At 44.8% G+C, this 14817-nt stretch overlaps 3 protein-coding genes across 3 annotated transcripts; 1 reads left to right on the top strand and 2 right to left on the bottom strand.

Annotated features, from left to right (window-relative positions):
• Positions 1-1921: 1921 nt before the first annotated feature.
• LOC123090623 (guanine nucleotide-binding protein subunit beta) lies at positions 1922-7309 on the top strand. The gene is made up of 6 exons (XM_044511940.1): positions 1922-2235; positions 2343-2437; positions 4017-4441; positions 4940-5303; positions 6336-6449; positions 6886-7309. The coding sequence occupies exons 1-6, from the start codon at positions 2127-2129 to the stop codon at positions 6919-6921; spliced, it is 1143 nt and encodes a 380-aa protein (XP_044367875.1). The 5' UTR covers positions 1922-2126; the 3' UTR covers positions 6922-7309.
• Positions 7310-7671: 362 nt separating this feature from the next.
• Positions 7672-8706, bottom strand: LOC123090624 (deoxyuridine 5'-triphosphate nucleotidohydrolase). Its single transcript, XM_044511941.1, has 3 exons — positions 8420-8706; positions 8230-8321; positions 7672-8131 (listed from the first exon to the last, which is right to left on the bottom strand). The coding sequence occupies exons 1-3, from the start codon at positions 8572-8574 to the stop codon at positions 7887-7889; spliced, it is 492 nt and encodes a 163-aa protein (XP_044367876.1). The 5' UTR covers positions 8575-8706; the 3' UTR covers positions 7672-7886.
• A 932-nt stretch (positions 8707-9638) lies between these two features.
• On the bottom strand, positions 9639-13610 carry LOC123090621 (acidic leucine-rich nuclear phosphoprotein 32-related protein 2). Its single transcript, XM_044511936.1, has 2 exons — positions 12778-13610; positions 9639-10070 (listed from the first exon to the last, which is right to left on the bottom strand). Exons 1-2 carry the CDS (start codon positions 13462-13464, stop codon positions 9918-9920), a joined length of 840 nt encoding a protein of 279 aa, XP_044367871.1. The 5' UTR covers positions 13465-13610; the 3' UTR covers positions 9639-9917.
• Between the last annotated feature and the right edge of the window lie 1207 nt (positions 13611-14817).

The following is a 14817-nucleotide window of genomic DNA, read 5'->3' as shown; positions in this document are numbered from 1 at the left end:
TTGCCGTTTGTTTCCTGGAGATGTTTGTTTGGGTTTTTCCAGAGCACTAGCAAATAAATCTACACCATAAAAATAGTTGCAACACAAAAGATACCAGTTAGAGCCGAAGTTCTCAAAATCCACTCCCTGGCCATTACTTTGTATGAATTTTTCTATAAGCCCCGGTACTTCCAAAGATTTAATCATACTACTGTTTCCACAAATTTTATCTTGAGAAATACTTCCTCCGTTCCTAAATATAAGTCTTTGTAGAGATTCTACTATGAACTACATACGGATGTATATAGGCCCCGTTTCTTCCAAAGATTTATACGTAAGAGTTAATCATACTACTGTTTCCGCAATTTTTATCTTGAGAAATAGTATAAGGGACAATGTTTTAGAGGATCACATTGTTTGAAAGTGCTCATGTTGCTTGGAAGGAAATGGTAACCCTACTTTTGATGAACTCGAACCTGTACTCACTCAATGTTCATTCTTCATTATCAAGAATGATGAAAAATCATGTAAACAAAAGAATGATAAAAATGATCCTAGCTTTGCTAAACGATTTCAATCATCTTAGGTGATGTTGAAACTTTAGTGAATATATATTGTCCTAGCGAGAGTGATGGTGACTCACCCAAGTGCAATACGGCCGGATGCGGGGAGGACATGGCGAGCGGAAGTGAGGCAGTGCCGAGGAGGAAGGAAGACTCGGGGAAGAAGAAAGAAGGGCGACAATTGGATTAGAAAATCGGCTTGCACAATGTTTTTTCAGGCAACTTACCACTAGTCAATCCCATGCATCCTAGATGATGTATGTGGAATTGATAAAGCACGCTACATCTTTTGTGGCATGTGGTCGGCGTGGACGACATGAAACCATAGAAATCATGGCGAATCTTCTATGACACTGTTGTAGACTCGATGTTGAGTACAAAACCAACTCGGAAAGGCAACAAAACTAGAGTTAAAACCCCACTATAATCGACCACAAGAAGGATTCTACAAGATACATGTGGATGTTGTGTAATGCAAAAGAGATGGACAAAGCATGAGAATTTCTGGTTTAGCATGTTCCCAGAAAGAAGATATTTTTTTCCCATTCGAGAAACGAGGAGCACAACTGAAGTGGCTAGTAGTAATAAGAGCGCCAGAGAGAATTAGTTACAACAAGCAGTTGTCGGCATGGCTCGGTTTGTAACGGGGGCAAATATGAAGCCAATATTTGAACAAGGCACACTAAAAACCGATTTCCTGAGATTTTGTTTCATTCTAATAAAGGACGCGTGCGCGATGGAGCTAGCATCTTTTTCTTCTTCTTCTTCTTCTTTTGCGGGGGAATTGAATGGGGCTAGCACCTTGCCTACTATTAGTCGGACACAAGAGTCCTTACAAGGATGCAAAGCTTTTGACACATGTCAAGATAAAAGGGAAGTAAATGCAGCAACTTGGATTGCGCCGTGTTCAAACTAAAAACTCATAAGCTAGTACCCTCCCCGATCCAAAATAAATGCCGCGGCTTTGAACTAAGCCAAGATAGTAGCAAATTTTTCTCGTTCCGTATCTAACCCGGAGTGTGCCTCGATACGCCGTGTGCCAGAAGACCCTTCTACCTATCTATGGACTGAACAGCATTGTGATCTTAGTTGTTAATAACTAACGAAGTCCTTATCTGATTTTGCAAAACAAGAAGAAGATGCTCTAGTCGCCTGATCTGAACCTCTTTTTTTTTTTGGTATGAATTCTACTATAAATCAGAGATGAAAAAAAGAAGTAAAACCTCTTCAAGCGGGCAGCGGGCAACGGTCACTCTCGGCGTGGGCCCATTCCCAAGTCGTGCCAACTCTACCCAGTGGGCCTTGTGCCGTGGCCCACATGTCATTCAGGAGAGCAGTAGGTGACACTACCCCTAAACCCAACGCGTCCCCAACAGCTCCACCCCCACCCCCACCCCTCCCCTCCCCTTCCGTCAGTTCGTCGTCGCCGGCCACTTCGCCTCCCCCGCCGCCGCCGCCGCCGCCGCCCCCTCCAAACCCCCAGCTCGGCCATTGGATCTCCCCCTCCATGCCCGGAGCCAAGTAGACAGACCCCGCACCGGCGCACGAACCTCGAGGCAGGCAGCGCGGCCGGCCGGCCACCTGATGGCGTCCGTGGCGGAGCTCAAGGAGAAGCACGCGGCGGCGACGGCCTCGGTCAACTCCCTGCGGGAGCGGCTCCGCCAGCGCCGGCAGACGCTCCTCGACACCGACGGTGAGGCCCTCCCCCTCCCTCCCCCGGCCCTCGAGGGTTCGCTTTTGCTTGTGGATTCGGGGAACTGTTGCTGACTGCTGTGCTCCGTGTGTGTGGCGGGCGTGCAGTGGAGAAGTACTCCAAGGCGCAGGGGCGGACGGCGGTGAGCTTCAACCCCACGGATCTGGTCTGCTGCCGCACGCTGCAGGGCCACAGCGGAAAGGTTCGCTCCTTGGTTGACTTCCGCCTCTTGCCTCACGCTTGTTAGCTGTTACTCCAATTGTGGAAATGGTAGTGCTGGTATGAGCAATTCATGACCGAGTTTGATTGCCGAGTGTAAGATTTGGACATAGGGGTCGACCTCTTCTTCTTCTGCAATGTAAAGGAAATAACCTGGATGAGGATGGGGTTTGGTCCCTCGGACGCGTACCTTGACATCGAGAGGACGAGTGCTTGTTTTCAAGAGGCTGCTGCTTTGGCCTAATTTGTCATGAATTGAGACCGATTTTAGACTAGGGTGTGAAGTTAGCTTTGGGAATGGTGGTAGGAATAGCTTCAATTATAGAGGAAGAGAACATAGCTTCATGCAAAGGGAGCAGATGACGTTTTGGCTTCAAAGCTCCTGCCTGTTGGCGCCAAAAGCAAAAGGAGAATTAGGGCAAACTGGTCTTTTTAGCATACTCGTGGCGGTAACCGAAAAGATGCGCGTAATTTTACGTGTTAAGGAAACCGAGCAGTGTTCACTTGGCTAGGGCCCACGTCTGTGAGCTCGCCCACCCGCGTTCGAGGCGCCATCTCCGCAGGTGCCTCGCTTCTTATTAAATAAAAAGCCCTCGGTGCTGGTGCTTGTGGGTCGAGTTTTCAAGGTCGTTGGGCATAATTTTACGTTTTATAAAGATTTTGTTATCGCTGTCGTGGTCCAAGAAAATTGCAGTGTTATCTAGCAAAGTATCAAATCTCTGGCCTGCTCTTGAGCCAAGTCTCTCGCAAAATTATGGATGCACTGAAGTATTTAGCATGCCGTGGTTCTTAGTTTACTATTTTGGCTCTGCTTTCCTAATCAGGTAATCATGCCTATGGGTAGAATGTGTAGTTGGGATTGAATTGCAATTTTGATGATTTACTTGATTTAGAATTTTCTTAAATCCAAGTGAGAAATGGGTATGAGCAGTCTACTCGAATCCGTTCCTTCCATTGTTCCATACCCTTGTAAATGAGTCAATAGTACAACCAAAGCTTCAGTACCAACAGTAACAATCTGTGAGATGCTCATTGATGTCCCACATGGAATGTGCCACTTGCAATCACCAAAGCTCAAGGTTGAGCCTGTTGGTGAACCCATGTGGCCTGATTTAAACAGCCCTAATCCCTCTCCATAATAGCATTTCCTTGGTAATTATTTCTGTTTTGTTTTGAAATATGACCGCTATGCTGTCCTGTAGTCCTTTTGTGCGAATCCTCTTTTTATTTGAGGGCATGTTATTGTTTGACACCAGCTGAAATAAAAAATATGTAGCGTGGAAGAACTCGAGTTTTGAGAACGGGTATGTGGGTTGTTACTAGTTACCAATTTTTAGAGCATTGCAATTCACAGAAAGAACCCTGGTGCTAAGAATTTTTGATCGGTTGGTCCTTTGAACTGCTCTATCATGCCTAATTATATGCTCCGTCAATTTGTTTTGTTTGTTGAGCGATTTGGATTTCTTTCTAGGACAGTACCTCCCAAAGTTGCTTATGTTGATATGTTTAATGGCTTCATGGTTTTATAACTAGTACTAAGTACTATCTCTGACTCAACACAGGTATATTCTCTGGATTGGACCCCTGAGAAGAACTGGATAGTTAGTGCCTCACAAGATGGAAGACTAATTGTATGGAATGCTTTAACGAGTCAGAAAACACATGCCATAAAGCTACACTGTCCATGGGTGATGACATGTGCTTTTGCACCCAATGGTCAATCCGTTGCTTGTGGCGGTCTTGATAGTGCATGCTCTATATTCAACCTTAGCTCACAAGCAGACAGAGATGGGAACATGCCAGTATCAAGAGTACTTACTGGACACAAAGGCTATGTTTCATCCTGTCAGTATGTCCCAGACCAGGAAACCCGCTTGATTACAGGCTCAGGTGACCAAACGTGTGTCCTGTGGGATGTTACTACTGGCCAGAGGATATCAATCTTTGGAGGTGAATTTCCATCAGGGCATACAGCTGATGTGTTAAGGTAATTGCCTTTTTCTTATGGCATTCAATTTAACATCATGCTTGCTGTCGTGATATATTGGTTCTTATTTTATGACCAAAACAATGTGATACTGTTCATGTTTCATTGATTATGTTGAGTTGAACAAAGTTCCATGGTATTGATTTGAAAGCATCACCCATTAATCTTACACCTTGTCTGACTGGGCCGTATTTGTAAAGAAAGAATGTGTTTCACCTTTTGGCGGTGCAAGTTTACTTTTAAGGGCTGGCTGTGATTAGTAATAAATTAATAATCAGTAGGAAATGTTACTGCATGGTGGCACATGCAGCGTTTGGTCAGTGAGACTTCTCTGTCAATTGTTGTTGATATAGATCATCAATGGTCTAATTATTAATCAAGTAGCTGGTGTGATATCTTGGCAACGCGGCCGCATGCTTGTTTCACAGCTTTATAAGTTGCTATACTTTTTATGTCCATACTCATAGTGTTCTGATCTTTTTTTTTTATCCCTTTCAGTCTGTCCATCAACTCGTTAAACACGAATATGTTTATCTCGGGTTCATGTGATACAACTGTAAGGCTATGGGATCTCAGGATTGCAAGTCGGGCAGTTCGGACATATCATGGACATGAGGGCGACATTAACAGTGTCAAGTTCTTCCCTGATGGTCAGAGGTTCGGTACTGGTTCAGATGATGGTACATGCAGATTATTTGACATGAGAACAGGGCATCAACTTCAAGTGTACAATCGGGAGCCCGATAGAAATGATAACGAGCTCCCTATTGTTACATCTGTCGCCTTTTCCATATCAGGAAGGCTTCTTTTTGCTGGATACTCTAATGGTGACTGTTATGTGTGGGACACGCTTCTTGCCGAGGTGTGCATTTTACCCATTTCCCATGAATTTGATCTCGCAGCTTAGATAATGGGATGAAAACCAGACATGTAAAAATAAGACTGATCAAGTTTTACTGCGAAGCTACAACTAAATTTCATACAGTTGAAAAGGAAACATAGTTTGAGTATACAATTTATTTACCATAGAAAGATCAGGTCAAAGTTCGGAAATGCTAAGCCTGGTTAGTAACACCACTAGATTGATCTTTAAATTGTATATGCTTCACTTCGTTACAGTCCAGCAATAGTTTAGCCATTCTGATGTGATTTTAAAGCTGCAATTATCAAGTGAAAATTAACCACATTGGAAAAGAATATCAGTTACAGAGAACTAGCTGCATTTCCCCTTTGACATATGCCTAAAAAAATAACAATCATGATAACACATAACGCGTTATTTGCATTTGGCTATGGTATACTTGAGTACGCATCCCATCTTATGGCATTAGTTTCTGCAGCATCTCTATATGCAATTCATGCATTAGTAATGTTGTTGTAGATCACCTTGTAGATTCTTGCTATAGGCCAAAAATGCTTCAGAGAATAGAGTTTAGACTGCACCAAGCTGCCAACACAAGGCTTTACTGCAAGTTGATCCCATACTGTTAGAACCCTCTGGACCTGATGGGTTTATCCCCAGTGGCCAGTGAACTAGCCATGCTGTTTGGCTAGGCTAGTTGTCGAAGGTTGCGACCTCGTGGTTCGAGCCACAGTTAGTTTTCAGTTTTTTGCAGCGCCTCTTTCGGCCATGCTTTTATTTTTAGATTCAGACCCCTTGGTGCCTTGTGAGCCTTCAGTTTCCTTCCTATAATTGATCAGGAAGAGAGAGTGCCCACAAAAAACTTACATATTCTAGCTTTTATGAGCTCAAGCTATTAGCCTATTAGGACTACTCTTGTGGCGTTTGGTGAAATATAGAACATCTGCCGCATATCATGAATCATCCATTTTATTTATTGCGTATACTATTAAAACTGTGGTTGACCTGTGAATGCTTTTAAAAACGACTCAGATGGTGCTTAATTTGGGGACTCTCCAAAACTCTCACGAAGGCCGTATAAGCTGCCTTGGGCTGTCATCCGATGGGAGTGCATTGTGTACAGGAAGCTGGGACAAAAATTTGAAGGTAAGGGATGTGCTTTCGATATGAAAAAGTAAGCAATCTTGTTGACTACTTAATCAGTTGCATGGCATGAACTGTTGTAGGACAAAGGTTACATATGCCAATGCCATTACTCTAAGTTGGGCTAGAAAGGAAATATAGGACATCTTATGCTATATATTTCCAACATTAATGACTTTGTCCATCTTTTGAAACAATTGTGGTACATTTAACATATAGTGAAAGGGTGCATGCTTTATTATTTTGCAATATCTGTTTGTTTAGCTCTTGCTTTGCTATCAGCAAAAGTACTACTTCTCAGTGACATATTTCCCCTCTCAATGAGGTACTACTATTTGTTTCTAATGGAGAGACCTGCAACTGCAAGTGAAACTTTAGTCAACTCCAGCATTCTATCTATCTAACCGTCGAAACATTGCTGCCTGTTGAAAACTTCCAGATCTGGGCTTTCAGTGGACACCGGAAGATAGTCTGAGGCCCCGGCGCGCGTTCTCCCCGTGTTGTGCGTTCCTCGTCGTCGCGTGTCGGGGGGTGGTTGGCCAACTCAACAGGTTCCTGAAGATGAAGCAGTCCGTTTTGTATCATGGAATCCATGGATCTCCTGTTGCGTGCGTCCAACGGAAAACTCGGTTTGCCGAGACGGAGTGGTGCTGGGTGATGATGTTGTTGCATTGTGCCTGGTCAAGTCAGCGTGCTGTTTGTTGTTTATAAGAGTTGCCAGAAAGCAAGCAGCGCACATGTGATATTTTTCTGCCCTTGTTGTGTACAACTATATATTTTTAGCCGTAGAAAATGAAGCCGAATTGTTAGAACCAAGAATCAATTTGTTTGTTTCTGGAGTAAGATAAGGAATGCGAACTTCACTTCCTGTGTGCTGTGATGCTTGTAAGGTTCAGTGAGCCATTCACTGCTTGTTTTACCTATGATGCCAAAATTCTTAGAATTCCAATGGGCATGACATTGGAGCCCTATATTATTTTTTGTAGTCTTGCAATTTAAGAATGGTGTGAGCCTTCTTTGATTGCAAGGATTCTAAAAAATGCAAGAAAAGAAAATGTGTAGGATTAGGGCGTTTGATAGCACAAGATAAAGCAAAAGAATTCTACGGGCTACAGTATATGTTTTGGAAAATTGAACACCCCAAATGGGAGTTCTGAAATGTTGATTTGGTCCAGTTTTTTCCAACATTCCACGTTAAGAAGGTCTGCAATACACACGACACGACTGACACGTTCAGAACAATCTTAACACTTGCAGCGCTCATGGATTTGCAGCATGAACTTCTCTCCAAAAGTCTAAACTGGGAGAGATCACGAGATTCCATTTAACATCGGACGGACACGACCATCAATAAGGTGGGTACCTTCCCCTAGGGTAGGGTTCCACCACCATCCTAAACAACAAACCAGTTATCTAGGTTTATCTACCAAGGCGGGGAGCTCAGACGCCGGTGGACCCGAACCCGCCCTCCCCGCGGAGGGTGGCGTCGAGGTCCTCCACCTCGGCGACCTCCGGCGTCGCGATCACCTGGACGATCATCTGCGCAACGCGGTCGCCAGGCTTCACGGCGAAGTCCGCCTCCGAGTGGTTGAAGAGCACGACGCCCACAGGGCCGCGGTAGTCGGCGTCGATCACCCCGGCGCCCACGTCGATGGCGTGCTTCAGCGCCAGGCCCGACCTCGGCGCTGCAAAGACCCAAATAGAAACAGGCATTTCATCAAACACCTGGGACGCATGCAAGAAACGAGACCCAAGAAAGACATAGGCAGGCATGTCGTCTCACCGATGCGCGCGTAGGTGCCCTCCGGGATGGCGATGCTTAGGTCGGTGGCCACCAGCGCCTTTCCCCTCGCCGGCACGACCGTCTCCACCGCACTGAGATCGGACAGAGAAATCAGGTCAGTCAAGGGAGAAGGGAGATCATGGGCGAGAGGTCGGAGGTGAGAGTCCCTGGCAATGGAGCGGGCACGTACCTGGAGAGGTCGTAGCCGGCGGCGAGGGCGGAGCCGCGGGACGGCAGGATGGCCTTGTCGGAGAGCTTCTTGACCTTGAGCAGCGGCGCGATCTTGGTGATCTTGTGGGGAGGCTCGTGCACGGGGTCGGCACCGGCGCCGTTGGTGGCGGCCATTGCGACGACGGACGGGAGGGTTCCCGGTGGCCGGCGGCGAGAGATGGAAGGAGAGGAGCCGAGCAGGAGTTGGAGTTGGAGTTGAAGTTGAGGGCGGCCGTGGCTGCGGGGGGCGATAAATAGGTATGCGGCGGCGGGGCGGGAAGCGGCGCGGATGGCGCCAAGTTCTCCCGCCATAAAATTTCACCGACCGTGCAAAGGAAAATCGGCAGCTTGGTTTGGTCTCCAACGCGGAGTTTACGGGCTTACTTTGCTTCATTTTTTTCTCTTGCTATTTTTCAAAAAAATATATTTCTTGCTTTGTTGTTTTTCTTAATTCTTCTTGATTTGATTGTTAGCAAGTCTAAATTATCTATCTTCATTTAACTTATACTCCCTCCATTTCATAATGTAGTGCGGCAGCGTTTTCCGAGATCCAAGTTTAACCGTAAATTTAGGCAACGAGACCGACTGCAGTGGAAGTGGATTCGATGATATAATTTTTGCTCCCGCCGCAGTCGGTCTCGGTAGTTAAATTTACGGTCAAATTTGAATCTCGGAAAGCGCGGGCGCACTACATTGTGGAATGGAGGGAGTACCCCCTCCGTCTCAAAATAAGTATCTCAATCTTAGTATAACTGTGTACTAAAGTTAATACAAAATTGACACCTTTATGTTGAGAAGCTTTGGAAGATTGTTGCGAGGCAGCTCTGGCCGGCAATATATATTATGAGCTCGTTTCTCATCGTTGTACGCCCAGAATTTCTTTTAGAATTTTGCACCATCACAAGCCCTGTCTACACTTTTGAACGCGCTATCCCACGTCCACTTGGTTAGCAGATGCTCTATGTGCTTTCCCTCAAAAAAAAAAGTGCTGCTTTGATGAACAAGCCAATGACAATAATGGTTCCACTCGATTTTAAGATCACAAAATTCATTTGAACTTTTCTTTTCAAGGGGGGCAAATTCAGCCGATGATGTCAGGCCCAAACTGGCTCCGGTTCTGTTGGCAACCATCATCCTCTCAGCTGCAGAGAGAGCCGGCGGGCGTCGCGCTCTAACGGTGCCCTAGGTGTAGCTGCTAATGAAAAACGGAGTGCCTTCTTTACATTACAGCCATGACGATGATGATGACAGACGGTTCTCATGATCCGAGCCAGCGCCTCGGTTTATAGTACCAGAAATTTCACATGAAGGAGCAGGTCCGAGGATCCACCGCGCGTCTTGAATAAAATTTGAAAACCTCTCAGAAAATCCTTGCACAAAACTAGTACAAAGGTTGCTTGCTTCTACTACACCTCCCGCACGGAACCCTCTGAAAAGCGTGCAAAGACGAACCAACAAACCTTAAATCGAGATCAAATTCAGTTGTCGCCGTTGGCCCCATCTTCATTGTCCCTTTTCCTCTTGCTTGGCAGGGCAGATCCTGCGGACTTGTTTCCGTTGACCACCTCGCTTTTCTCGGCCGCGCCTGACTCCGGTTCGTCGTCCTCAGCCTCATCCTCTTCGTCTTCAGCCTAAGAACAGCACAATTGAATTAGCTGACAAACAGATAAACAACACAATTGGACTAGCTAGGAGAGAAGTATAGAGCAGTGGGCAGCATGTAGTGTGTACTATTATTATACAATTAATTAGGGTGTGCAAGTTATATGACAAACAAATGAAGTTTAAGTTGCCGTTCGCTGGACGATTACTGGGTCACCTATATTAATGAGGATGCAGGGAAGCCGATGAAGAATTACAGAGATGGTTCTCTTCTCTATAAGAAGATCCTCTATAAGAACCATGGTAGATGCAAATTCTGACAATGAACAGGAGCGGCCTACAAGTGAGTAAACCGAGCCCAACGTCACCATCTTTGAAGAAGAGCAAATAAGCACAATGTTGTGTGCTTGCATTGCCATCAGATCCTAAATTGCAAGTATAAGCTAAGGTACTGATAAAACTATAAATGTATTCCTGTGTCCCATGGCTGTTCTAGTCTAGGCCGTCATCCATGGGACTCTGGGATGGGATTCATGTCCAACTTCAGTTGAGCATGTGATTGCTGGGGTGCGATTTAGGGAGGGGGGATGATTGTGCCACGGTGGTGTGGTGAGGGTTAGCGCTGTTTGCTGGGGGCTATGGAATACTCAACCGCATATATATTACAAGAAAATCCTTCACCAACATACTGATGCTTTATATCATGTTACTTTCTTACTAGAGCAATTGGTCATTCTTTAGGACCACGGGAGGCAGCTAATCTTCAAGCTGATCACTGAGTAGTGCAAGAAGGTGGTGTGAAGACCGCGGCGCTGATTTCAAGTTCTCTGTCTGGCATTTTTCTTGCCTGTGCCTGTAACAGAGCTTCCCCTAGGAGGAGGGAGCTTACTTAGGGGTGTTTTTTGTTTTGATCAGTCTGTGATTGTGTTCAAGGACTGAGATGCTGGAAACTGCAGTGGTGTTGCTGGGGTGTAGTAATGCCGTTTCGGTGTTTTCTGTCTTTAATCTTGTAGCTGGTATTACACTGTTCGGTTGCTTGAAAAGCCGGGGGTATGCCTTTTGTCTCAAAAATAAAACTAAATGTAGAAGTGGCTTTTTTTTAAGACAAACAAGAAAGTAAGTCACACAAAACACAATACATAACACTGGACAAACAGCAATTTAACCAAACATGTAGAAACTGTACAAATATCCAGTGAACTATGAAGTTTGTCCTAAAGCACAAAAGTACAGACAAGGCAAGAAGAGAAAGCAAATTCTAGGACCAGACTGCAGATTGCCCAACAAAAATGAATGCAAAAATACAGGTCTTACTTTGTATTAAATAAGTTTCAAAATGCAATGGAAAACAATACTACAGCCTAGTGGAGCAACAACCTAATTTGTGGGTTTTGCTTTACATTATTATAAATCACAAAAGAAGAGGAAGATAAGACAGAATTTAATCATATTTGACACCGATAATAATGCAACTATCCTTTTGGGCTTTTGGCATTTAGCTAAAATAGTCGACAAATTTATTGTCACTGTGGATATTCATTTCTATGTACTCCCTCCGTTTCTTTTTACTCCGCATATAAGATTTGGTCAAAGTCAAACTACACAAAGTTTGACCAAATTTATATAAAAATATATGAACATCTACAATATTAAAACTATATAGTATGAAAATATGTTTCATGATGCATCTCATAATATTGAGTTCATATTATGAATGTTTATATTTTTTAATATAAAGTTGGTCAAACTCAACAAAGCTTGACTTTGACCAAACCTTATATGCGGACTAAAAAGAAACGGAGGGAGTACATCATACCAGTACACCACTGTGGATATTCATTTCTATGTACATCATACCAGTACACCACCATAGATATCCATTTCTATGTACATCATACCAGTACACCACTATAGATATCCATTCGTATGTACATCATACCAGCATACCACTTAACAAATTTATTGTCACTTAAGATACTCATTTGTACATCAGACCAGTACACCACTATAGATACTCATTTGTACATCATACCAGTACACCACTATAGATATTCATTTGTACATCATACCAGTACACCACTATAGGTATTCATTTGTATGTACATCATACCAGTATAGTACTTAACAAATTTATTGTCACTTAAGATACTCATTTCTATGTACATCATAGTACCAGTATTACCACTATATTGAGTTTTCAGGAAATGAAGAGACTTACTAAAACAAAGAACTGTTCAAGATGTTACCCTGAATGCTGAGATACAACACTAAACAAACTAAATAAACAAATAGCTCGACGTACAGCTAACAACACAACATACCACCGGAAGCGCAATATATATAAATGTCAAACCAAGTTATGTCTAACTCAATCACATGAAGCAATGAGATTGTACAGGGCACCGTGGCTTAACAATAGGGTTATGTGTTCTCTAATGACCATTGTTACCGCTATCGCTATGAGCAACGACTCATTGTTTTAAATGGCATTATGGCTTAACAACAGCATCATGTGCTCTCTAATGACCATTGTTACCACTATGAGCAACGATTAATTGTCTTAAAGGAAATCCTGCAGTGCAGTACTATAACGTTACCGATACAACTCATTAACCGTTTAACTAGTTGTCAGCTATGCGGAGGTTATTGAAGGAGTACATCATATGAGGAACATTTTATCAAATGCCAACCAATACAGATTTCTAAATAGCAGAGAAATTAGAAGAGAAATCTCACCTCGTCGCCTTCCTCTTCCTCTTCATCTCCCTCCTCTTCCTCGCCATCTTCTTCTTCATCTCCTTCCTCTTCCTCTTCGTCCCCTTCCCCTTCGCCGTCCTCCGCCCCCTCTTCATCCCCTTCCTCATCCTCATCCTCATCCTCCTCCTCGTCCTCATCGGACTCCAGGCGGTCATTGCCCTCGGCATCGACGCCATCCAGGTACTTCAAGCTGGGGACCAGCGCAAACACCTTCTCCCTGTACCCCTTGAGCTTGGTGACGGGGCACTGGTACAGGTCCAGCGACTCGACCCCGAGCGGTGCGAGCGGGGCGAGCTCCTCGACCGCGGCGAAGCGGTTGTTGCCGAGGTCGAGGTGGCGGATGGTCCCGCCGCAGGACTCGGCGACGGCGGCGAGGGAGCCGGCCCCGGCGAGGCGGTTGTCGGGGAGGGAGAGGCGGCGGAGGGCCGGGAGGCGGGGCAGGCCGGCGAGCGAGGAGAGGCGGGCGCCCGCGACGGAGAGCTCCTCGAGCGAGGGGAAGCGGTCGAAGAGCGCCGGCGAGGGGAGGCGGCCGGTGGAGGACTTGACGGCGCCGTCGAGGGTTAGGGTTTTGGGGGCGGAGAAGGGGGAGAGCGGCGCGCTCTTGACGGCCGCGCTGATGGCGCGCTCCCACGCCGCGTCCTCCTCTCCGGCGCCGGCGCCGGCCATGGCTGCGGCGGCGGCGGGGCGGGCGGCGGCGGTGGTCGTGGGTAGAACCCTAGCTAAACCCTGGAGCCGCAAAGCTTGGGAGGCGGACGGAGCAGACAGGTACGGAAATGGGGGATGACCAGTGTGGTGGTGTTCGTCGTCCAAGCGTTGGGGGTGGGTTGTGATGGGCCCTTTTTGGGGGGCAATTGATGGGCCTGGGCTTATAGGTTTATGTGCAGCTTGTCAGAATTAGTTATTTCTTTGTGTACAATCCCTAAAAAAAAAGTCTACTAGAACTTGAGTGAAGAAAATATACTTGCATACTATGCATGTTTCGCATGATTTGACTTAAGAAAAATAAAAACCTTGTGAGAAGAATGTTCGGTAAAACTTGACAATGGGAAATAGTCCTGTCCATCGTTAGGTATGTGAATTCTCGCCTTTGACCTTTAGTTATATGAGATTCCTCGCATAGACTTTCCGAGCATGTTATCGGGATGTATACACAAATCATAGAATGAATAAAAAATCTGCTTTTCCGGAGAGATTTTTGATTGAAAGGGTATCTACTAATCTCCATCCTTAATCTGCATCAAAATCTATAAACTTTTCTTGGGGGTGTATCGGAGCAAAACTCGATGGAGATATACGAGAGAGAGAGAGAGAGAGAGAGAGAGAGAGAGAGAGAGAGAGAGAGAGAGAGAGAGAGAGAGAGAGAGAGAGAACCATACCTTCTTGATGTTATTCCGCGGGCTATGTATTGTACTGCGTTCAATATGTTCACTATAAATGTGACGTGGGGTAGTGTGCCGCTTTGCTGATTTTACGACTAGTTTCATGAGCTTAAGTGCACTAGTAAGCGTGCACGTGCAACGCACGTATAATCATAGAAAGAAATTTCCCCGGTTATCTTACTTAGGAAACAATTATTTCAAATCTTAATTTCTATGAAATTATGCCTTTGCAGATATAGTTTTGCAAATGGACCTCTCAACACACGATTAACCTCACAAAGATGCATCACCATGTATCACAATCTATAGATACAACTGGTGCTACCATGACTGTGTAACCACAACAATCATTTCATACATTCAGTGTAGAAATTAATAAGAAAAAGATACATTAACAAAAGTAATATGATAACAAAATAGAAGAACTGGAAGTAGCGTTCAACATGGTATACACACATTGTGCAAAACTGGGCTAAGATGATAGTGTAACAATCTTGTACACACATTGTGCACCTCTACTCATTGTCATGCTCAAGCCTGGAATGAAATTTAATAACTCAATTCATCCACAGAAAAAAAAATTATATCCTTGACCACAAAGCGTCACTAATAATATAGTTCATAAAAATATACAAATAAG

Source organism: Triticum aestivum, chromosome 4B, assembly GCF_018294505.1.
Source record: "Triticum aestivum cultivar Chinese Spring chromosome 4B, IWGSC CS RefSeq v2.1, whole genome shotgun sequence".
NCBI classification, from domain to species: Eukaryota; Viridiplantae; Streptophyta; class Magnoliopsida; order Poales; family Poaceae; genus Triticum; species Triticum aestivum.
This window is presented reverse-complemented; position numbering and strand designations above follow the sequence as displayed.